This window comes from Halichoeres trimaculatus, unplaced genomic scaffold, assembly GCF_033239565.1.
Source record: "Halichoeres trimaculatus isolate MK-OKI-2021-1 unplaced genomic scaffold, fHalTri1.1 fHalTri1_scaffold_23, whole genome shotgun sequence".
Taxonomy (NCBI): domain Eukaryota; kingdom Metazoa; phylum Chordata; class Actinopteri; order Labriformes; family Labridae; genus Halichoeres; species Halichoeres trimaculatus.
The window spans coordinates 17045996-17071107 of NW_027437201.1; the positions used below are offsets into that span (position 1 = coordinate 17045996).

The 25112-nt window shown below is 43.1% G+C and overlaps 1 protein-coding gene across 1 annotated transcript; it reads right to left on the reverse strand.

The window, feature by feature from the left end:
- Positions 1-475: 475 nt before the first annotated feature.
- Positions 476-24846, reverse strand: LOC141785029 (neurabin-2-like). The gene is made up of 11 exons (XM_074663099.1): positions 24741-24846; positions 23038-24495; positions 11630-11762; positions 8300-8420; positions 7926-8030; positions 5172-5304; positions 3138-3290; positions 2982-3035; positions 2644-2873; positions 2464-2560; positions 476-1929 (listed from the first exon to the last, which is right to left on the reverse strand). The coding sequence occupies exons 2-11, from the start codon at positions 24385-24387 to the stop codon at positions 1879-1881; spliced, it is 2427 nt and encodes an 808-aa protein (XP_074519200.1). The 5' UTR covers positions 24388-24495; positions 24741-24846; the 3' UTR covers positions 476-1878.
- Positions 24847-25112: the final 266 nt, after the last annotated feature.

The window sequence follows — 25112 nt, forward strand, 5'->3', positions numbered from 1 at the left end:
AGTATGCAGGGTATAAATATTTACAATCAAATAGTCATTTCTTTAAATTCTGAAGCTTTTCTTTAACCAAACTGCTGTTAAACATTTAAAAACTTGTTGTTTAAATAATATTAACTTCAGTATTTCCGTATGTACTCATTTTACATTACCAGTCTTATCCCACAGTAGAGCATCGGTCAATACCCAAAGCCCAGGTATTGGTATTTGGACCAGAAAAGTTTGATCGGTGCATCTCTAGTTTTTTTTTGGATGTGTCTGACAAATGAATGTAGCTTAACACTGAAAAACTAGTAAAACATCATATTTAAATTGCTCCTCTGTACAGTTATATGTAATCCTCTGGACACTGGATTAAACAGAGGTTTGAGCCCAACCTGCAGGAAAAGGAGGGAATAAATCTGTTAAATTATGAACCAAACACACCTCAGATCATATAAAGTGTAAAGTTTTGAAATAAAGCCGACCCGTACGTCCATCACTGTTGACCATTTATTCCACAAAACATACAATGCAAAGCATGTGCACTGTACAAGCCTTAATATTATGAAAATACTCATAACCATGCCTGTTTTTTATTTTCAATTCATTAATCTTATTTTGTAATTATCCAGATCTACTTCTTTTATACATGACACAGTCTAACTGTCTATTACACGACTGTTTGCATTGCTTTTGTCAGTTTTTGTCCGTGTTAGCTCAAAGTTCCACCTTGACTATATTATAAATATTAAGTAAAATTAAAATATTTCAGTCTTAACCTGAACTATACAAACATACTGGTATTACAGTTGACACAAGTAGACTCAATTTCATTTCAAACTGTGCGGAAATTGAAACAGGTATAAACCTGGCAGTGTTTTCCATGTGCTACACACAGCGGTGTCAAAGTGCAGCTGCTGGTTAGAGACACGAGCTTCACAAAGCAGTGACTCTGCTGCTGGTAGTCTCCTTTAACGTCCAGTCCCAGTCATGTTTCTTATATCAGTAGTCCTAACTAATACCAGTTACACAAATCCTCAACAACATCCATTTTAAGGGAAAAAGATCCGTTTTTGTCTGTGGCACAGCAGTTCTGGAGGCTTGTTTCTGTGTGGTCCTTCATTACGAAGGGAACGAGGGGGTTGAAACCAGAGGAATCGGACGCTCATGAATGAGTCTGAATGTGTAAAAAAAAACACACAAACACTTCTGAAAGGTAGGCAGCAGGTGGTTCTCAAGGTTAAGTGACAAGACCCCTACGAAGGTTGGGTTACTGTTTGTACAAATTCTAAGACAAGTCACGCTCGTTTCCCATTTCCTTCCTGCGTTCCAGCGAAGCATCTCGTCGATGTCTTCTTCAGTGCAATCTCCGTCCCAATGTACACATCTTCATCACGTAAAATATACAACAACCCCTCAATCTCATTAGTTTATATTATGTTAAATGTTATACACATATTAAAATTTTTTACAAACCAACTGATTGTTAAACCACACAGTATCACATCTGTACACACTCGAGAGAAAGAAAAGCACACAAAACTAGGCGGAGGAAAGAAAGAAAGAAAAAAAAAGGAGTTTGTTTTTTGGCAAATAAAAGCAACAGCTTGGTCTGTCACAAAACGACAAATGAAAAGGTTAAATACTGGAAATGAAAAAAGGAAAAGTAACACCTAAAGCTCCATAGAGTCCGTCTTTGTGATGATAAGAACCGAGCTTCACGTTTTCCGTGAATGTTAACAGAAAAACTTGGTTAAAAGGGTTAAAAATACGACGTCTCAGGGCACAAAGAGGGGACGTGACCACTGACCCAGAAATACCCTGCAGGTCAAAGTCAGTACAGTAACACTTCCTTCTGCTGAAGTTCTGCTCATCATGATAAGTAAAGAGAAAAGGCTTTTATAGAGGCTCAGATTTCAGCTCCTCCACCCTGCACTCCAGATCAGCCACCTGGGAACAGAAGAGAGAAATGAAAGTCATGTAAGGATGGATTTATAGGGACCACAGTGAGCGCAAACACTGCACAACTTCAGCCAAAGTCAGAAATTCAGCTCCACTTTCACTACTTCTTCCTTTAACACAAAAAAATGCTAATTCATGAAGGAAAAATTGGTACAAAGTCTTTCTTTGAGATTATTCGAGCAGGATTTCATTCACCGCTGAAGGCAGAGCTTAGACAAAGAGATTGCTGTGCGGCACGGATTAACTTCACCAAAGAACAAGTTCTGCTCAGCGTGTCGTCTCCTCTGGCTCAGAGGAAGGTGATTGATTCTCCAACAGAACATTTTTCCTCCGGACACACAGAGATAAACGGACTCAGAGAGGAGTGTTGGGTTTAACAGCTGGAAACTCAACAATTACTGACCATACTGAGAGAGTGGGAACTTTAGAAAGTGATTTAAGGACAATTTCTGACTTTTCAGAATCTTAACAGACGCCATCCATCCAGCAAACATCAGACTCTCAGGTGGTCACTGCCCTCACCTGCTCTTGGAGCTGCCCTGACTCCTCCTTCAGCAGAGACGCCTCCTCTCCGACTTGTGCACACCGCTGGGTCTCCTTCTTCAGGTACTCGATCTCCCTGTAGAGAAGCAGCAGATCACAGAGTCAGACTTTCACCCTGCAGCTCCCTTAGCTCTTGTTTGCACTCTCAGCTCATCTTACTTCTGCTGGTACTCCTTGATCAGCCGTTTAGCTTTGCTGTACTTGCGCTCCAGGGCTTGATACTGAGACTGAGTCTCCTTCAGGTGCTCGTCCACGGCCTGGCACAGACTCTGAGCCTCCATCCAGTATCCTTCCAGCTTCTCCATGCGCTCTTTGTTCTCCTGCAGGGTGGTCTCCAGCTGAGCTTTATCCATACGCCAACGCTGCTTCTCCTGCTCCGCGTGGTGCAGCTGGAAACAGGTGAAACATCCACGTTAAAAAAACAAACTGTGCTCACCTCCATCTTTAGATTTGACCATCAACAGTCATCCATGGATTCATCATATTCAGTCGTTTACCTTTCGTTTCAGCTGCTGGATCTCAGCCTGCGTCACCGCATGCTTTATTTGGAGCTGGAGAGAAACAACATTTTTAAACACACGTGTTAGTTTCCATCAGAGAAAATACATCTGTGATTAAACAGAAACACTCAAATTAAAGAGCTCCCTCCTCACCTCTTTGTATTTATGAGCCAGTTTCTCAGGATCCGTCTCCAGAGGCGACATGTCCTCGTTCTCTGCCAAGTCAAACACCTCGATGGCGCTGGGATACGGCGGGCTGACCTCCTCATCGTCATCCTCCTCTTCATCTGTGCCATATTCCCCACCCTGAAGAGAAAAGTGAAGGTAAAGAGCCAAGAAATGTGTTTTATAACCACATATTTTGATGCTGTGACCAAATGGACACTAGATGGTGCTGACGCCCACAGCAGCCTTTTTTCCTTCTCTAAATCCTGACGTGAATGAGGCATCATCCCTCCTGTTCGATCATGCTCTGAAACTACCTCGTTCCTTTTGAGCATGTGGTCGGTTTATGTAAACCTTAAAAAAGGGAAATCAGAAACATAAGGATTAACAAAACACAGAGCACCCGAGGGCGACCTGCTCCATTCATCCTGATCCGTCCTCATTTGGGATCAGAGCTTATCGTTTGATGCTATACGCTGGACACAAAAACACTGAGGCTTTGGGCCAGAGGGAGGAACACATGACCGTCCTAACCTCAGCAGAGAGGGTCACTTCTGTTCAGCCTGATACTGGAATGAGTTTCATAATCCTAAAGAGGAACCAACAACACACAAAAGTTTCAAGTGGAAAGTTACATAAAGTCAGATGATCCAATAGGCAGGTAGAGGTTTACTCTCTTCTTATCATCTAGGTGTTAAATTTATTGTTTTTTTGTGCACCTGTACTGATAAATTTTGCTGGATGTTATATACATATATTTTTTTAATTAATGATAATAAACAATATTATTGAAAATATTATACTGTGACCAAAATAACCAGTATTAAAAAATAATATATCAATATAATGCAATACACCATTTCAAATGCAATAACATTTGATTCCATGGGAGTATTTTTTACTATGGTAATTGGTCGGGAGGATGTAAAAATTTTGGCCTATACCAATATTCGATATCAATATCGCTGTTATGGCCGATAACCGGTATTTACTGATTTCAATATTGGAAGAAAAAAAAAACAATCTCCGCACAGATGATGTGTCAAGGCAGCTCAGACAGAAAGAGTGACGCGATTGTGAGAAAAGACGACCATGGAGAGGATCAAAGGATGGAGTGCCCGAGATAAACGCAATCAAAAAAGTATGTTTTGTCTGCTTTTTGGATCAAAAACAGGAAGAGAGACATAAAAGAAGAGAGTCCACTCTTCTTGGGTAGTTTTGATGTTTACATAGTTGGAGAAAACAATATTATTTGGGTCTTAAAAGATCGTTCAAGATGCTCTGGAAATGGCCGGCAGTTAATGAGTATATATCGGCCCACTTTTACACAACGTCCAATACCAATGTGTTAACAAATGAGCAACATCGACCGATATTTGGTACCAATACATTATGCATCCCCTAGTAATTGGAATATCAAAAATCCTAGGAATACCCTAAAAAAACAAAAAACATTTAAAAAAACAGTAAAAAACAACAGACACAGTCAGAAACTGCACCTAAGTAAAATAATTTATTAAAGTGATGTATTTCCGACAAAACTGGGTCGGGTGGTTGTGTTTTAGGTGGGCTTGCGGGTTTGTTGCGTTGTCTTTTTTTGTTGCTGCACACTGGCTCGTCCGTGTTGATGGGCTCACCTTGCTCATTTGGTTTGATGCTGAAATATTTCTACACTGGAGCTGTGGCGTTTCACTTTACCATCATCTCTTTTTTTTTTCTAATTTCTACTACATTAACTTGAATTCCCTTCATGAGCTCATGAGGCTCACTTGCTGCACTCTGTGTGTTTACGCTAGCCTCATTTCATTTATCGTACGGTTAATTGATTTACTGCCCATTGTCCCAGGCCTAACCTGTACCTCACCAAACGGCATCTTAACGGCCTCTGTAGCAATTTATTTCAAATGGGGATGACTTCTCCTGCAACTGAAGGCGCATCCTCATCCATTCTCCAGCAAAAAGTCCAGATTGATCATGTTTCAGTGTGAACATATGAAGGCTCATTTTGTTTTCGACACTCACCTCTTGTTCGTCCATGTACTGGTTGTAGCGCTGCTCCATCATCTCCCTCTGCCAGCGCTCCTGCTCCAGCGTCTGCTGGATGAGCTGTGCCACCTCGCTCTGCTCCCCCGGCTTCTCCCTGCCAATCACGAACCTGCATTTTGGACGATAAGGAGGCCAGCTCAGGAATAAGTAACCCTGAACATGCTGAAGCAGCTCGCTGGGATGATATGGTATTAAACTTCACTGTATGTGCACGCTAAATAATACATGCTCTGTTTTTCCTCCTGAGCACTGTGAGCACAGGCTCCACGAGGGACAGTGTGGAGTTTCTGATGCATAATAAATATCTTTGAGGCTTCTTCAGCAGATTGATGTCATGTATTTATGTAGTGAGGAATGTGCTGCCTCCCTGATGACAGAAACGGACTTCCTGTTTCCAGAACAAAGGCGGTCTCTGTGGACGTCTTTCTGTGATTAAAATCAAACCCTCAGCTCAGCCTCTCCTCCAGCTCATTGTTCACGTCATTATGGAGCATATATATATTTCCTGATCAAGCCTCCGTCCAATTAAAAGCCTCCCATAAACAGGAAAACATACAGTAAATCACGCTGCAGCCACAGATGTTATTACGCCTGCGGCCGTTTGGCGTCTGCAGCTCTAACTGCTAATTAAACGTTCACAAACACGCTTCCTCCCCCTGACGATTTGTCCGCCTGATGTTTTTTGATGAATAGGTCTGAGCTTGAGCACCCCTTCAATCCATAATGTATGAGCGATCTATGGAAGCTCTGATCCTTCGCAAGACGTACCAACAATTCCCCTTCACTTCTGACCACTAAAGGCTGAATTATTGATGAGTTGGACGACAAAAGGAGCACAACAAAAAGCTTCCAAGCACGGCTACAGATACTGCTCCTGTACGTCAAACTCAGACTTTGATGCCGGCTGTATTTACTCCTGATAACAAGGTTTCGTTTGACAGTATACAGGCTGTAATCATGACCCTGTGAGAGCTGAGATAGAAATCTGCAGAGCTGAACATGCAGGATGTGGTTGAAGTCAGTCCTGTGAGTGAGGCCGGCTATCAGGAGGAAGTCGTCTCTTTGAAAATGCTGGATGTCAAAGTGAAAGAAGAAGAGGTCTCTAAAATCAAAACTATAATGATAAAAGGACACTAAATGAGAGCACAGCTGTGTTTTGGGGTAAATACTACTGTTACATTAGCATGCAAACATGCTCAGAGTGATAATGCTAATCGTAACATCTTCTTATCGCCTTGCAGCCTGAGACGTGGGCAGAGGAAGCAAAAAGAGATGCTGCTGAGACATCTGTAATTAGGAGCCATCTTTGCACAGAGACATCACTCAAACTGAACACAGCAGCACTTTTTATCCGCTGCTTTGTCGTCGTATGAAATCCACATATTTAAAGGAACAGGTATCTCTGTAGTTTTAACATTCAAAGCGTCTGATATGGCTCTACTCTTGGTCGACACAAAAGGTTACACCTGTGCATCCTCTTTGTCAGCTCCTCCAGCCATCCTGCTCCCTCTTCTCTTTCCTTAAAAGACATTTAAGGAACTGAGACTTCCTCCAAGAAGGCACTTAGAGTTATTTCCAGGTCACAGGAAGGAGGACAGAGGAGAGAGGAGACGAGGAGGCACATTTTATCCAGTGTATTGTATGCCTGCCTGTAATGTAACGCGCCTATCCTGTAAACTGTAAGTAGTAAGTCAGGTGGCAAGGGGTAGCGGTGTCATCAGGGAAGACCAACGACCTCTGACGCAGGCCACTCACTGCAAAAAAATGAATTTTACCAAGTGTTTTTGTCTTATTTTCAGTAAAAAATGTCTTTTTAGACTGAATATGAGCCATGTTAACTTGACCAGTCCGGAAAAATGCCTTGTTTCAAGCTATTCAAAGGCAAAAATGAGGTCAGAATTGCTTGTAATGAGTAAAAAAATCTGCCAGTGGGGTAAATGTACTTGTGTTGAGACTTTATTTTATTCTTTTTTAACTGTTTCAAACAACTCAGACTTCATTTTTGTCTTTAAATAACTAGAAATGAGACATTTTTCTGGACTGGTCAAGTGAAAGTGGCTCATATTAAGTCTAAAAAGACATTTTTCACTGAAATAAGACAAAAACACTTAGTTAGATTTCAGTTTTTTTGCAGTGCTTCGAGCAGCTCCTCCGGGGGGACACTGAGGTGTTCCCAGGCCAGCTGAGAGATAATCTCTCCATCGTGTCTTGGGTCTACCCCGGGTGTCTTCCCAGAGTATAATGCCCAAACTACCTTATCTGGTTCCTCTCGATGCGGAGGAGCAGCGGCTCTACTTTGAGCTTCTCCTGGACGTCTGAGCCTTGAACTTTCTCTCTAAAGGTTGAGCCCTGACTCTCTGCTTCAGTTTTAGAGGCTGTTTTTGGAAATTTTGGCCTTTATCAGAGAGGACAGCTGAGCAGAGAGAGAAAATGTGGCAAGTAGACAGCAGCAAGGGGCTGTGACCGGGAGCTGAACTTGTGACCGGGAGTTGAACTTGGGACCGCTGCAGTACATTGAGCGTTAATGAAACTTTGCCTGCTTCAATCTGTGTCATTTCTCTGCACGTGCACATTAACGAAGCAAAATTTTTAACTGCCACAGCTGTATTAACATGCTGCTGTTGTGGTGATTAAACTTTAAACCTGTGTTGCATGATTTGTTTATTTGAATAATTAACAAAAGTGTCAAAGCAAATTCAAAACAACACGTCTGCTCAGAGGAAATCTTACTTGACGGTTCCTGAAGTGTTCCTTAGCACAGAGGCGGCGAAGCTCTGCGTGACTCCCACCAAACTGGTCCCGTCCACCTCCACAATCAGATCGTTCACCTGGATCCTGCAGGAGGCAGCGTGGGAGAGATATTTACAGTCATAACTCAGCTGCAGCCTCACTCCGTCATCTTTACACTAAAGCCCACACAAGCCAAACTCCATTTATAAAAGCGCCGATTTTTGGCAGGGAGAGCTCTTCACAGCTGCCAGAAATCAGAGACTTGTGGGACAATGAAGCATCCGTTGGTGGAAATGAAGCTACAACTGCTGAGCTGACCTCAGACTGACCTGTGGAGTACGGAGCAGAGGCTCTGTCAGTCTGAGTGAACGTACCTGCTGTCCCTGTGCGCTGCTCCTCCTTCTGTCACCGTCTTCACAAAGATGCCCAGCTTCTCCAGGCCCATGTCGGCTCCTGCACCCATCCCGATGATACTGATACCCAGGCCATCGCCATCTGACAGAAAGAGTCATTTCTTATAAGAATCCCAACTTTTACAATCATCTGTTGACTAAATCCAGATATTTTTGGACGGGGAAGTGAAAGGGCTGTTCCAGTAAACACATTAAAGATCCCCTGCAGACCTTCCTCTCCAAACACAGTGATGTTTACATTCACTGCTACCAGCAAAATACATTGTGTGTGTGTCCTTGAGGCCCAAAAATGCATTTCCTTCCTTATCAAACATCAACAAAGGCAATTGTTTCCCTTCTTTCACCTTGAATCACTACAGCCTTAAAGCAGCCTTTTATTTCTGGTCTGGTAAGTCGTGCTCAGGGTTGAGAGCTATTGTATTCTCCCCCCCATCAAATCACATTTTTGCCTCTTATACACCCACCCTCACAACGGCATGGACACTTTCTTTCCAGATTATTCACATCTGTTTTATCTCTTTGTATATACCTTTATTATGTATTAAATATTTAATCTTAATTCCAACTTTACTTACTGCTGCTACTTTGGTCGACTGTTGCTATTTTTGTGCAATATCCCATGTAAATATTCACATCTATAGTATTTATTAGGGGTGCACCGATCACAATTTTCTGGCTGATCACCAATCTTTAAAAAGCCTGACCTACCAATACCGATTTCTATTTTTATATTTCATAACCATCAGCATATACCTTCAATGTTCCAGTCTTATTTTAGTAAAAATCACTGAACAAAACCTGTGAAATAATAAAATCTTCATGTTTTAACTTTAACAACCAATAAAGTGCCCTGAATTTTAGGTCTCAGAGCAAAAAGCAACAATGGCTGGCTGTCAGACCTTCCCCGAGGTATATAAGATAAGTTCCATATGTAAGGATGGACCTATCACTGATCCCTATCACTGATCACCGATCTCCCAAAATTAAGGAAATCGGCAGTATTTGTGTTAATAATAGTATTTGTATTCATTTAATATGCCATATATATCTATATATTTTATGCTGTCTTCATTGTACACATTGTCTGACAACACTCAAGAAGCCATGCAACAACATTTCATTCCAAATGTACTGCTGTGTATTTTGTGCAATGGCAGTTAAATGAGTTTAATGGTACGGCCACACTGGACGCAAATTTGCGTCAAGATTACATACAAAGTCAATACAAAGACACGTTTGGACACAGGGCATTTGGGGCGTCAAACACCTCTACGCTCAAGTTGAAAATAGAAAATAGAAAGTAGAAAATAGAAAATATTGAACTTTCGACACGTATTCGTGTGAGGCTGTGCTGCAGCAGCCAATCAGCGATGACATCCCCCCCCGATGTCATTGATTTGCTGACGTGTGACGCTCCCGCCACCTGCTCCGGCTCCAACCCCGCCGAAAGATGGAGGAGAAAATAATCTGTGCAGTATGTCATCATCCAGTGTTATACAATAAGACGTGCGTACACTGGAGAGACCAGAACAAAAAGGAGCAGGCTTGGGTGAAAGTCGCTTAGGAGACAGGTTTTGAAGGTAAGTTCTGTAAATATTCGTTTCCACCTGGATTTGCCTGCACAGGTCATCACTGAGCCCGACTGTGTTTTTCTGAGTTGAATTTTGTCGTAAAAGATGGAAAGCTTCAGGGACACCTTCCTGAATGAGAGGAGGAAGGAGCAGGAAAAAAAGGAGCAGGAGCAGCAGAGACAGGGAAAAGATGGAAGTTCTTTGCGGTCCTCTCTTTCCTCGACCCCTTCATTATCCCCAGGGAGACCTCCGGGAACATGGGTCCGGGGGTCAAGGATGAGGGCCAGTGGAGGTGGATTACCAGGGAGAGGCAGCAGGCCCCTCAGGGATTAAGTGTAAAGCGTTAGCGTGTTGCCCCTCAGCTTGTCAAAATAGTCCAGCTTCCAGCCTCAGGCGTTAGCGCGGCGTGTTTAAATTCGCCAATTTGTGTCCAGTGTGGCCGTACCATGAGTCTCTGTCTCTATTAGAGGTAGACCGATATATCGGCCGGCCGATATATCGGGCCGATATTTGGACGTTTGTCTCTATCGGCCATTGGCCGTATTTTCTTTTAAAAAAACGATTTTTGATCCGTTGTATAAAATGACGCAATTTTTGATCAGGCACAAAAAAGATGAGCACCTCAAACTTGTGGAACCACTTGGATACATTACATACTTTTGTTCAAATTATATTAATAAGTTTAAATTTCTTTTTTGACATTTTAAGAAGAGTGTGAATGTTTACTACTGCTTGTTACATTGTGTGTTTACTCAGACAAAATATTTCATTGTTTTGAAAGCTGAATAAATGTTCAGAGGACTGGGCACGACTTGTTGTAATAGATTTCTTTTAGCTGCTCAGAAATTGCTGCGTTTCACAAAAATGTGATAAATTTATATTTATTTAACAATCGGCCTGAATATCAAATTGGAAAAATCGGCTATGCATATCAGCATCGGCTGCCCAAATTTGGAAAGCATCGGCATCGGCATCGGCCCCCAAAAAACCCATATCGGTCGACCTCTAGTCTCTATATGTATTTTTATAGCATTAAATCTATCACAGTGGACCAATTTCCCATTTAGGTAAAGCCAAATGGATGCGTAAAGATTTCTGGCATCTTAAATCAATCCTCGCACTCACTGGAGGCGATGCAAGATTCAGAAGAGACGTGACTTCTTTCATCCTTCAGCACTAAATCTGTAAAAGGCCTTCAGTATGTTGCTATAATTGATTTGTATTTACAATAAAGACACACACAAGCTACTTTGTGAGTGAGATAAAGTCTGTCCTTCACATTGTGTTGCAATAATAAAGCCCTACTTTAGTTATCTTCTTACTTCCTGAAAGTTAGATAAGAATCTTTCTCACACTCAGATTCCCGCCTGAAGTGTGATGTGCCGAGTTGGTGTAATTATTTCTCTGCTTGCTTTCACTGCACTGGTTTAATGAATAGAGACAGCAGACACAGCAGCACATCATGTATGTATATAGAGCGTGGTCACATATGGTTTCCGGTCTAATCTGCCCTGTACACACTTCTATATTTAGTCTCCCATAAATATATTAATGCACTGTAATGTCAAAGATATGTTAACGTGAGAGTTACCAGGGGGTGGAGGGTAAAAGTTGCACTAGTGCACTTTCTGTGCCTCACAGGGAGTAGGATGGATGCCAGAAGGAAGCTAGTGACCACCAAGTCAGAGAGTCCTGAGAGAATATAGCACTCTTTAGGTACCTTTCTCCAGCTCCACGGGGAATAGGTCCAGCCTCTCCACCCTCTTCTCCAGCTCGTACTCAGCAGATGCCGCCATGGGATCAACATCTTCATTACGCCTGTCATAGTCTTCATTGGGGTAGGTAGCGAACACCTGAGGAAGGAGCAAGCAGAGTCAGGGGATAAGGCCAAGAATCTCAAACGTTTCAAGGCAGATTGAAGCTTTTATTCTAGGTTTGGTTGGAATTCCCTGCTAAGTTTACTTTCTTTTTTATTCCTTTTTCATTTCTCTACATGTCTTCCACAACCTGCCTCTTCTTACTACATCAAATTAAAGTGATGTGAAATCTCAGCTGGTAGATGGATGTTTTTGAAATCTAAGTCGCCAAGTTTCAACACCATCAAAAGCCAGGGAACATTTTCTCCTGTGTTTCTAATTTAAGCATGTTTTCCACACAAAATGTCAAATCTAAGAGATGCTACTTTAAAAAAGCGAAAAGCTTTGGAATTCTGTGGAAATACGCTCAGGCTGTTTCAGCAATCAGAAGGCGAGACGAGAAGCCCAGTCCTGCTAAAGTTTGTTTTTAAACTAACAAAAACTTTGAGCAGCTTTGTGGTTTTGGGGGTTTATGCTCTGTAAGCTGCTTCACTGCTCTGCTACAAACCAATTCCTCTCTAAAAATAGAAACAAGGCAATTGAAAACAATAACACATCACTTCCTGTGCACCCTGGAGTGCATGCTGAATCACTCAGAAACTTGAGATTGTTCCTGAAACGCAGCAGACTGGGTTAGTTCTCTTACATGTTTGCCCTGGATTTAGATCCAAATGCTTTTAATCAACTTCATACTTCATTATTGTGATTATCAGAAATTAAAAAGAGGTACGAGCAGAAACTAAACAAAGAGTCAAATTACTTTTATGTCCTTTATGAACATTATTGTTTACATTACCAATGCTGTAATTTGCAAATATTGACCATTAATGATTGACCTTTATTATTTTCTGCTTAAAAATGAGTTCAATCCCTAAAATACTAAAACATTTTTGTGAAATATTATCCTCTTCTGGCTTAGGGATGATGCTCCAAAGTGACAAAAAAAAAGTACAACACAACACAATGTGTCACTACTTAGCTACCATAGATTGACACCAACTTAAGCCTTGTTTCCACCAAGCAGTTCAGTTTGGTCCAAGCGCATTTTGTGGCATTTCCCTTGACTAAAACTGGGACAGGTCCCCAAATCATCAACCCATTTTTAATCCCACTTTCTGGTAACCTTCTGTTGGGGTGCCAGACATACCAATCCAACCCCAGAAGGTGGAGCTAGAAACACAGCAGTCCATTAATTGGCTAAAAGAATCATCACTTCCTGTGCAACACAAGAAATAGGGGTGGGTACCAAATTAGGTTATCTTATAGGTGTCAACCAAATTCTGTCAAAAGTACCGGATACTGATTCACGAAAAATTATAATGTTCCATGCTTAGATACTTAAACACATCCTTGTGACTGTGATGGAGTGGAAGAGTAGGCAAATTTCCATGCTGGACATGAACACAGCACTACAAGTTTAAATATTAAAGAATAAATGTGTAAAATTGAAAAAAAAAATCATTTTATTATTCAACAAATTGATATTTTTTACCACATTAACACAAAAAAGGACAGAAAATTGGTACTGTTGATTACTGATACCGATTGCAAGGTACTGGGACATCGTTTCAAATGTGGAAGGTACCCATCCCTAAAAAAAACACACAACCCTGCCATTTTTAACAGCATTCACACACCTGCGTTGGTCGAACAGAACCCCAGTCCCCTTGTTTTACCCCAGCATAACCAGACACAAAAAACATACAGCATATCTTGATCATGATTCTGGAAAACAAAGGCCATGTCCTCTGTGCTTGTTTACATATGTGTTGTAGAGGATTGTAGCATCACGGCGGTGGACAAAAAGTAGAAAAGATATAATGATGGATGGTTTTTTGTTATTGTTGTGGGAGTAAAAATGATGAAAATATTTGAGATTTCAATGATTAATAACTTTATGACCAGTCGCTCAGATGTTGTGGGGATGCCGTCAAACACAAACTGAACACATGGTTTGATAATAACCGACCACTGTTGTTAATGCCGACATAATGCACTTCAGAAGCATCGACCGCCTCAGCCCGAGACATTTCCTCCAGGCCGGCGAGCTGTATCACTTCACAGCGGTAATGTTTATCAGACTCTCAGGGGGGGATCGATCACAACCGCTGAAGCTGCTCTCATGAAGACTGAGCCTCTGTTTCAGCTTCCTACATTCACTCTGGTCCAACATCATGACAGTTTACATAAGCACCTCCAGCATGCTAATGGAGGCCCTCTGCAGCTGCTCACACACACTCACTCACACAGACACAGAGTAAGCTGAATCTTTAAAGCCCCACTTTCAGTCTTCGGAGGTGATTATGCATGCTGCACCACCTTTGCACGCTCTGCTAGCCATATTAATCACCAAACCTTCCTCTTTCCTCATATTCTGTCACTTATTTCATTCAATTTCTCGACTTTTCTCTCCACACTCCTTTTGTTCCAACACTTTCACACTCTCTCCTTCCAGTCTTTGTTGACTTTCTCTCTCACTTCTCTCTCTGCTGTTTAGTTTTGTCCATCTGTGTAACCAAGTAGCATCGCGTAGCTTCAGAGCTACCCTTCGGCTGTGTGGGCCCCGTCTCCCCGGCAGCCGCACAGCGCAAAGCCTGTGGGTTTTGACAGTGCCTTTGAAATGCAATCAACCCTTCCTCACAGATTTATTCAGTGTTACTGTCAAATCATGCGTCATTGGGCGGAAAAGGAGTGTAAATAATCACCGACTCGGACCAGATCAGTGAAAGTGAACTGTGGACAACATGACAGCTCCAACAAAGTGACACCTACACTAGGTATACTTGAAAAATAGCCATAAATGTTGGACTGAACCGTCAAAACAACCAGCAGAAGACAAATGAAGCTATCACTCAAAAAAATTGATTTGCAGCCAAACTGTCGACATTATTTTGCCTGTGCTGCTGATGACAGACAGGAATGGGAGCAGCACTGAAGTCTAATGGCTTTGATTTAGGTTACCTTCGTATTTAGAGGGATTAGCAGAACGTGGATTACAGACACACAAAATACACTGTTTGCATCCTAAGTAACAGAGAATAAAACAACAGAGCACTCCCAGCCTGCGTGCCCACTGCACTGCTCTCACGTGGCACCGCTCCCCTCCTTCAGTTATCAAGATCAAGAGGCCACAGCTGGTGGCTTGTAGTGCCCTCATTTCACGCCCACGATGCTGCAAAAGCTTCTGAGTAAAAAAAACACACTGCCATGCGTTGTGACCTCGAGCCTTGGGCGAGCTCAGAAGCGATCTTCTACACCCTCATTGAGATTTAACACTTTCACTTCCAGGAGGAGATTTTCAGCCGAGAGCAGACAGGCTAATGAGATCGAGCGGTGCAACCTTTCACCTCAACCTTAGAGTGAAAGATGAACTCCTCGAGCGGTGAGGTGGCTATCTTTGGAAGATAAACATTGGGATTAAAGGCAGGGTGGTGGTGATGGAGGAGGGGAGGGGATGTGGGAAGGGCTGGGCTGGAGACGGACGCTGCTCCAGTTGTGGCAGATAGTAGGTCAGAGGAGCTAACAGATGGCCAGGAAACTCCCTCCCTCCCTCCCCTCTGCTACCAGCCGCCTGGGATGTCCTACTAAATCTCTGTGGGCAGCTAGCACGAGCCACTCACAAGCTACCAAGACATGTTTGTGTCTTTTAAGAGCATACACTCTTTAAGACTGTAAAAGTATTAAAAATAGCACACAAATGACAGCTAACTACCATTTTACAACGCAGCTGTCGTGACAGGGAGATGGTTAAATGATGGAGCTGCCAGCAGCAGCCTCATCGCCCTCTAGCTAGGCTCTGATTGGGTATCCCTGTGGTGGTTAAACCAGCAACCCCCTCCATCCACTGCCCACAAGTGCTGTTTGTTTCCCTCTTAACTCTCCAAAAAACCCAATCTAATTTTGGATTCAGCCAATAGGAAGTGTGTAGGAGGTGCCCTGGGTTTTTTCACCACAAAAATAGCGTCTTTCCACTTTTCAAACCCTGCATCACCCAACTTTGCATCATTTTTATTACTCATGCTAGCCTTCATCTAATTTGGGAATGTGAGCTCCTCTGCTTTTGTGCATTCACATTAAATAAAGGATTTAAAAGGTGATTATGATGCTAAATTTGCCTCGCTTTTCTGTGCATTTCAGCAGCAGTAAATCCTCATTCTGTGGGTCAGAATGGCTGCATGATGCTCTCAAACAAGCAGAGCATATACAGAGAAAAGAGAAGCACTTTCCCCTCTTAACAGTTTGATGACACCATCATGAAAGCGGCAGGTAACGGCTCCCAAATCAGACTAATCCAGATCTGATATGTGCAACACAGCAACAGAGAGCAAAGATGCAGTCCTGGCTGCCGTCTCCCTCGAGCCAATAAAATGGATACAGTGGATTTGTCACAGTGACAGCTACATGGCACCAGAGCTCGTCTGTCTGTTTTTTTTTTTCTTTTGGTCAGCAGTGATGTTTAGGCTTAACTCTGACCCTGCAGACAGACACGGCAGCATGAGAATAAGGTCAAAGATGGAGGATGTGATAAACACAACACAGGATACACACATTATTTATTTTCTGCTTGAACATATGTGCATAACCCTCCTTCCTATATTACTCTATTCAATTTATTGTGATGTTTTTAACTTTATACTTTCATGTTTGCTACTGTAACTCTGTAAATTCCCCCACTGTGGGACAAATAACAGAAAATCTTATCTTGTTTCATGTGTTGCTTAGCTCTCGCTTAGTCACAATCACATAATTCACACATACAGACGACGCACAATTGGTTGCAATGCCATCTGCCTAAAGTTTAGTCTTTCCGAGGATAAACACGCTACACCACAACCAAGACAGGCTTCATTTATAGTTTTAACAACTGTCCAAACTCTTCTACATCAAATGTGGAAGGAAGAATAGGGAGAATCATTTAAAAAAAATTGAAGGGAAAAAATGAATAATGAGATGGTTTAGACACTATTTTTTGTGTTATCAAACTGAATCCCACCTTGTATAAATGTTGGGCCTCTGTTAATTATATAAACAAGAATGAAACGCAGCTGATATTTTTGTAAAGCATCTAGAGATAACCTTCCCCTGGATTTAGTTAGCATAGAAATAACAACTGATTGGTTAATTGAGTTAAAAAAAAACTCTTGAAAACATCCTGAAACAAGTAAAGTAAGCTAATCCACAAAGTCCTGCCTTACCCAGAACTCCTTGTTTATTTTCAGGGCAAAGTCAGGGTCAATTTATGCGAGATCCAGCAAGAAATCCTCAGGAGCAGAGAGGAAAGTACCAGTGTAGTAGGAATTGATAGCTAAAGCCGTCAGTTTGTGCTATTTATTGGTGTTTTCTCAACACAAACAAGGTAAGTGCTCTGCAAGAAGAGGCAAAGTGTGCTTGAGTTCTCCATTGGGAAACATTAACAGAATAATTCAGGAGGTGTGTCCTAATAGAGGGATTGTCAGTCTACGTCATCAAAGAGATGCGCACGCATCTCGAACGCAGACGCGGCATTTAGCGCCATACTTTCAGACGAGTTAGCGTCTTTTCAACACTAAATTCAACCTGTTAGGAGCATCAAAATGTATGGTTTTCCTGTGGACAGCTTTCAAAAACAATACTGCACAATAGAGGCAACTTCTGTCAAGTTTCGACCGTTACAGCGCAACCGGTGTTTCGGCGTTAATAGCGACCATGCTAGCAAGTGACTTTCAGCCGACGACAGCCGCGATTAACGGCCGAGAGTCAACAGTTAACAGGGTCACACTTCACACTGAAACACCAGCGACGTCTGCGTGTGTGTATTCTGAATAAATGTGTATTCTTTATCAAACCGCAGTTAACCAGGTTTAACAGCAAACAAGCAATAATTACCGCAGAGATTCAAAATACAGATTTGACTTTGCTTATTTAATAAAAAAGTTGGTTTGGACCTGAGGTTCAGACCAAACACGGACTCAATATGGGCAGTAAATAATGAGTGAACCTATAAATTATGATTAACAGAAACAGATTTTATGACCAAGGTAAAATTAGGGAATTTTATGAAACAATGTTTACATCCTGGTATGTCACAGTCTGATAAGTGTCCACGGATAATGCAGTCATGAGCATCGAGTGAGAGACCACTTGCTGATCTCTTCTGTCCACTCACTGCTATTTCACAAACCTGGGAGCATTTTACTGTCTGTCAAAGTGATAACATTAAGTTAACTCCTCTACATCAGTTGAAAAACTATTTTGTCAGTGTTTCTACAATCAGACAATCAATACATAAGTCACACCATCACACTCCTTTACAGCTAACAGCAAACTTTAAATCTGTGTCATATTTTTGAAGCCTGACATTTACAGTTAGAACAAACAGGCCTGGGACTGGTGGTCGAGGAAAACCACAGTCTGCTGGGTCTATTTAAACAGATTAAACCTTTTTGTTATTAAACACTAAACCTTTAAGCTCTAATGTGTTCCCCTGGGATCAATTAAAGTCGCTGTAAGTAACATTAAGTGCCTAAATCCTACCTACAGCAACTCTGCAGCCTTACAGACGTCCGTCTGAACCCTGGCGACATGATTACAGGTTGTTTCAGGAGCAAACGCATGAGGTAGAGACATTGCATAACATGGTTTTGTCGCAGTAACCTGATCGAGTGGGCACGCTACACTTGAAACCCACCATCGCTGCAGGACTGAGAGGAAGTGGGGCAGTGTGACCTTGCTGATAATCTGTCTGGTCTCCCACCTCTCTCTGCTGTGAGTAATGTACAGTATGAAATACTGCCAGCCTGCTGAGTCTAAGTAATAGACAGTTTGAGGATACGTTGACATACGGTGATGAATTACCTCTCCTCAGGCAATCCCTCACAGGCTGACCTGGGCGAAGGTCGCTTTTTGTGTGTAGTTATTTTGCAGCAAATCAAATTCTTTCCTCGATTTCACAAAATGAATACCTGAAGTGTTCCATGATATAGGAACATCCAGTGTTTGTGCTAATGATACAGTGTGAAAGAAAATCATAGGTGTCCTCAGAGCAGCCTGGCAGGACTGTTGTGCAGTCGGTGTTGCGTAGGCAGCAGAAAACCCACGAAGAAGAGTGTGAGCTGTGCTGTGATGGAGGGATTGAAAGTGCAAGAGAATGCAAGGTGATAAGTGCACCAGGTGATTCTAGCGCCTGGAAAATAATGAGTGAAAATCCAGCGGATAGTATCTTCTCCCCTTTTGGAGATTTTCCTCTCGAGCAAAACGGATGAATAATTAAAATTCACAACATGCCGGGAGGCTTCGTAAAAAACTACAGCGTGGGTGCTGAGTGATATCGCAAGAAGCCAAAACAAACATGCTAAACGAATAAATAAGACATGAGAGGCTGCTTCCTGTGTTCGACAAGTGAAGCAGGCGGCCCCAAAGAGCGAGGCGAGTCTGTGACGATAACAATGCTGCTATTTTTACTAACAGGAGGAAAGTGGTGACAAAGAGCGAAAGGGGAAAGGAGAAGGAGCGAGGGAAGGAGCGTGAGGAGGAGCAGACAAAGGGGAGTAGTGTGAACTCCACCCAGAGCGCAGCAGAGCAAGAGCTGCTATTTCTGACAGATTTCGAGGACACAGACAGACATGCAGACAGAGAGTGAGCGGTGTTAAGTGTAAAATTGGGGACTGAGCCAGACGAGCGCCCAGACATCCAAACGCCATCACATCAACAAGACTTAATTGTCCCGAAAGCTGAGCGGAAATCTGCACTACAAACGAGCACAGAGAGAGGGACTGACAGTACGACTCGAGAGCACAGTTATACCCTCGCATGACATTTGAGCCACATAATAACGCCCCTCCCATTTGACCTCGACACCCCCCTCTACCCTTTTATTTCACTCTCATCCACCCCAGCATCAATCTCCATAACAAAGGCCGCACTGATACAGTGTGAAAGGTCTCCAGAGGAGGTTATTCTGCGGGGTCACAACCAAATTCTGTCTTTTTATTAAAGCTTATGACCTCTGTGTCACATGATGCTTCCTGCTGCAGTCCATCTTTGATCTCATGAGGATAAAATAATGTGATAGAAGTCTGTTTTTGTCTGTTTTATGCTGCATTTACAATTCCCATTACATGATGGATGTACAGCTCAGGCATTGTTTATGTGGGATTAATGGGATTTTCAGCATGACGGCAGTTTGATTCAATCTGGGTTAGCTAGATTTTAAAAACACAATATTCACCAACAACAAATGAAAATAAAGATTTGTGCTAGTATTTGCACGCTTAATAAATTTCTTTCTTGTTTTGTTGACATCTGACAGTAAGCTACTCAACAACAGGGCGGTAATGAAGCTCCACCATCTTTCTGCCTTGGTACTTCCACATCAAACATTAGTGTCAGTGAGCTTGTAAACCACTGAGAATATATAGTATCAACAACGTGACTTCTTTTCCGCCCTATGTGAGATGTGAAACCAAAAACCGCCATGAAAATGTGAAGAGCTGAAGTGCCACAGCACTCAACGTCACATCCTCTCCATGCACCAAAACAGGCATTAAGCCTCCGAACACACTTCATTACTTACGGCTACAGAAACTTCAATAACTCTTGTTTCAGTTTTCATTACTTTTCATCTCCTCTACTCTGATAATCTGTTACAGAACGCTGCAGAAGTCCATATCTTTTTAAAATCAGAAATCTAATCAAAACTTGATTTATCAGGAAACTGCACACTTAAACAAAAAGCTGCAACAAGAGAAACTATTTGACAAACAAAATGATAAATATTTTTATTTTATAGTTTTATCTATGTTTTATCAGTTAGAATGGAGGCACCATTGGGTTTGTTTACTGCAGCCAGCCAGCAGGGGGAGTGCTAAATCATTTGGCATCACAGTCAGTAAACACATTAGTTCTAATCAACAGTAGTTTTGGCTACAAGAACAATGCAAGAAGAATTCAGTTATTTTACTTTCCCAAAATGTTGATCAAAAGTGCTGAGGGTGGTGCAACTGTTAGCGTTAGCCTAGCTTGTGTTTTGGGTTAGGATTTCTTCAGTGTTCATTCGTCTCATGGTGAAGCCACTTTGGGAAACAAACGGCTCAGAGCTGAGGTTGGGCCTAGTATGGTGTCCAACGCGCTAAATCAATATTTCATGACAAACACCAAAAATACAGCAACCCAGCTCCCTCATCCTTGCTCATCCAGGTACAAAAGGTGACAGGTGACTTCAAAAAATCACAGTGTTCCTAAAGTTAAGCTATATGCCCAACAAACAACCAATTAGCACCACAAATAATATACAAACACAAATACCATACACAAAGCCTGAAAATTTTAGATAAAGAGTAGAAAAATAGAGTCATGGCTCCACTCTTTGACTCTTCCAGTCAAACAGACCTGGGAATTAAAGCTCCTGTGAGGAGTTTTCAACCAGTAATAAAACAGACTGATAACTCTTTACGGACTAAACATGAAAACAAAACTAAAAGCAGAACATTTAATGTCTTAATAGTTGAGATTTTAGTGACTGTTGGAGGGTAGGTGTCAGAGGAGACAGTTTATGGGCCCGTCTTTAACATATTCCACGGCAAATATTTATTAAGAGTGAAAGATTTGACTGTGACCAAACACACTTTCCACATCTTGAGCTGATAAAAAGAAAAAACAAAGTTCCTCACAAGTGCTTTAAAACCATTAACTACAAAAACAAAACCAACTTGCAGCTGAAACTGCTGAGCTGCCAAAAATGTCTGAGTGTAGTTTCAGGTCACTTTCTGTTCCACTTTTTAAAATCTGTTTTACAAAAGACATCAACTTTATTCCTCATGGGCTCAAACCCCACTTTGCTGTCTGTTCTTCAAGTGCAAAAATGCAAACCATCTGGCTTCTGTCACTTTTTCTAATTTGTGACGGCCGGTTTAATCTGCTGTTCATGTGCCAAACTGTCCAAGTTTTCCATAGTTAATTAATTCTCTCCTGATTCCTCATTGAGCTCATTCCTCTGCGCCTGTCTTACAACTCAGAAGATTTGAAATCTCAAGCTCCAGTGAGCAGAATTTACTCTCCGATGTGCAGCCATGAGAGGAAAGCAAGAGCAACTTTCAACATGACCGGCTGTGATAAGAGACAGGAGCCCTTAGTCTCTGAGATGGCTTTCTGCGTGAGGGAATGTGTGTTTTATGTGCAGTGTCAGGGCCCACTTCAGCTGGCAGAGTCTCTGTATGCCTCAGACCTCCAGGCAGAGCCGAGCAGCGAGACTGAGCCGGCGAGGATCCGATGCTGCTCTCCAGATCATTACACCACCCCCAGATACACAGAGACACTTTAAATCAACTCCTCCTTCTTCTCGTCTCTATGCTTCTTTCATCTCTCTGGACCGAGAGGAGATCCAGCTCTTTTTTTCTCACTTCCTCCCTCTTTCTCTCTCTCACACACACACACAAAAACACTCCATTCCTCTCTCGGCTTCCCATACACTGACCACGCATTTCACACAGAGTATCCACTTCTCTCTCTAAAAACAGGACTAATTACCCGGATCTCTTTGTTCCTCCTCCTCCAGCAATTATTTACCGCAGCAGCAGCAGCAGCTCCCACTGCATTTCAGATAAGTATTTACATGGAGGCTCTTTTGGGGCCCCGTGTCAAGCTGCAGAGCAGGAACGCAGCAGGACCATCCATTAGCAGCTGGCTACTGTAGAGGGAGGGGTCTGTGACGGTGGTGTGTGTGCGAGGGCCCCGTGTTGGAGCGGGGTGAAATCAAAATGTCAGCATCATTCTGACACCGTCAGGAGCTGAGTGAGTTCATTAAAAACAGCTGACAGTGGAGCTGGCTGCGAGTGTGTCACGGTGGATAAGCTTTGAGGCCAGATTCAACAAGACGGGATGAAAAATGAAACACAAAGATGATCACAAACTGACTCAAACGTGTTGAAAAAGGCAAGATGATGATGTCTAAGCTGCTTCTTCTCCATCTTTTAGACAAGAAAATGTTATTTCCTTACATTTCAAAGTCTACCCTGATATGATTTTGAGATCAGTTACATATAATCACAATAAAGCTCATCAAACTGAAAAAGAAATGTAAATCTACCCAGAAGAATCCCTTAAATGCTACATAATGCTGAAATTAACCCTCTTACTTTAACTTTCAGCTCATCAAAGCATCATAAAGATGCAGGAATGCTTCACTTTCTTCACTCTGTATCAGTGGTATTGAACTAATGGTCTTTGAATGAACATATTGATAAACACTAATGGAGTAAGCACTTCCCAATAAGCATTCTGTGTTCACCCTTCTCACCTTTATGGGATCCGTGCTGAAGCGAATCTTTCTAGAAGGGGGCGGGTCCTCCTCCACAGGCAGCCCCACAATCTCCACGCAGCTGGACTCAGGCTCGTAGCGGTCGTCCTCCTCCTCTTCATCCTCGTCCACCTGGCTCCCTCCAAAGTCCTCCCCCACGGCGCTGTAGGTACTGATATCCACAGAGTCCCTCCCTGACTGCTCCTCTCTGACTGTCCTGTCTTCGTCCTCCTCTGCATCCCTACCCATCTCCCCTTCCTGCCTGAGCACATCACCCCCCTTTGGAGAGGTCTGCCTCTCGTATGTGGTCTCTCCATTCTCCACAGAGGTGTCACCTTGAACTGGTGTGCTCTTAGGCTCCTTTACGCTGGAGTATTCCTCAGATTTGATCTCAGATTTTGCCTCCACACCTGCATCTGCTACTGTCTTTTCTCTATGCTCTCCTACACAAGTGTCAGTGGTTTGACCCCCATTAATGCCTCCAGACGGGGGTGTCATCCTCCCTCTCTGGCCCCTTTGAGGCCCCTCTTGCCCATTCAGATTGCTAATCTCATCCTCCTTGTTGGCTGCTGCATAGGTGCACGCTCTTTTTGTGATTATTTTTGAGTTCAACACACCCACCTTGGCGCTGACCCCCCTGGAGGGGAGAGGTGGGGTGGAGGAGAGGCGGTGGAGGTTGTTTCTGAGCTCGGCTGCTCGTTCAAACACAGCACTGAGCTGGCTGACTGTAGGGGACACAGCATCACTGGTGTCCAGGCTGTCCAGAGACTCTGTGCTGCCATTAAAACGAGCCACCACGTCCAGTCTGCCATCCTGGAAGCCTGAGGCCTTGTCTGTCTTCAGGAGGACCCTGGTGGTTGCAAGCTTCTCCTGCTGCTGCCTCTCCTGCTGCTGCTCGAAGATGCGGCGTGTCTCCTGCAGCTTGGAGTAGCTGGGTGAGGAGGCCCGCTGGTGCCCGTTCTCCGGTTTGATGTCGAACTTGTTGACGCGCTCGGACACGGTGGATCCCAGCTTCAGGAGCGCGCTGTGGTCCACGTTTTCATTCAGGCTCCCAGCTCTGGGGAGGGTGAGGCGCACGGATTTGTCCGCGTTCCTGGCGACGTCCTCCCCCTCTGCATCGGCCGGGGGTGTAGTCTGCATCTGCTGGAACATGTTTTTGATACGGTGCACATTAGAACCGTACCTGCGCCCTCGGGGGCCCTCCTGCAGGTCCCCATTCGCTGCATTGTCTTTAACGGGCTTCAGGGCCTGCATCCCCGCCTCGTACGCGTTTCTGTGCGGGGATGGGCTCCTGAGTGTGGAGCCAGAGCCGGTGCTCTTGGATGTGGATTCGGTCTTCATCATGGTCATTCAAGCGACGCAACGGATGCTCAGCGACGGCATGTCTCCGGTCTCAACACCCTGGTGGCAAATCTGCGAAACCCACCAGCAGCCGATCCTCACGAGGTGGCGCCCAGACTAGACCGGCAGATGGGGAGAAACAAAAACAACAGCTCGCATTAAAGGCCTGCCTGCATCCGCTGCAATTCTCGTCCAATGCAACGGAGAAAGTGAGCACGATGCATCTGTCATTAGCTCGCCTGCAGTACCAACAATGCAAACCCAGCCCTCCCAAATATTTTCACCAGTCATTCAGAATATTAGCACAGAAGCAGAGCAGTAATGAGCCGCAGATTTACCGCAGCTGACGACAGATTGCTTACGTTTAATCCCTTTTTGCAGGCAGCATCATTTTGATCTCTTCATTCTGTGAGCTGCAGATTTCTGGTCCTCCTCTCGCAGCGGCGGAGAGCTGCTGCATGGAGCGGGAGGCAGCTGGGTCCTAGTGCCCGACGAACCCAAGTCTACCACAACATAACTTATTCAAATCCCCATATTAATCACCACATTTATCATTCAGATTTATCCTTTTTTTTCCCTCCATAATTTCTTTAAATTGAAGTTTAAAACCAGAAAAATACATTTTTATTACTTTAATGGCTGCATCTTAAGGTTTAACACATGGATGAACAACTCAATAACAACTAAATTAAATAAAATAAATTTATAAAATGAACTGGGCCTTTTCAAAATCA

Excerpts from the sequence above, each read along its gene's own strand:
- LOC141785029 (XM_074663099.1), bottom strand. The coding sequence starts at position 24,387 with ATGACCATGATGAAGACCGAATCCACATCCAAGAGCACCGGCTCTGGC. Across the intron at positions 5,305-7,925 it reads AACACTTCAGGAACCGTCAA|GTTCGTGATTGGCAGGGAGA; the intron begins GTAAGATTTCCT and ends TCCAAAATGCAG. Across the intron at positions 3,291-5,171 it reads AGTACATGGACGAACAAGAG|GGTGGGGAATATGGCACAGA; the intron begins GTGAGTGTCGAA and ends TTTTCTCTTCAG.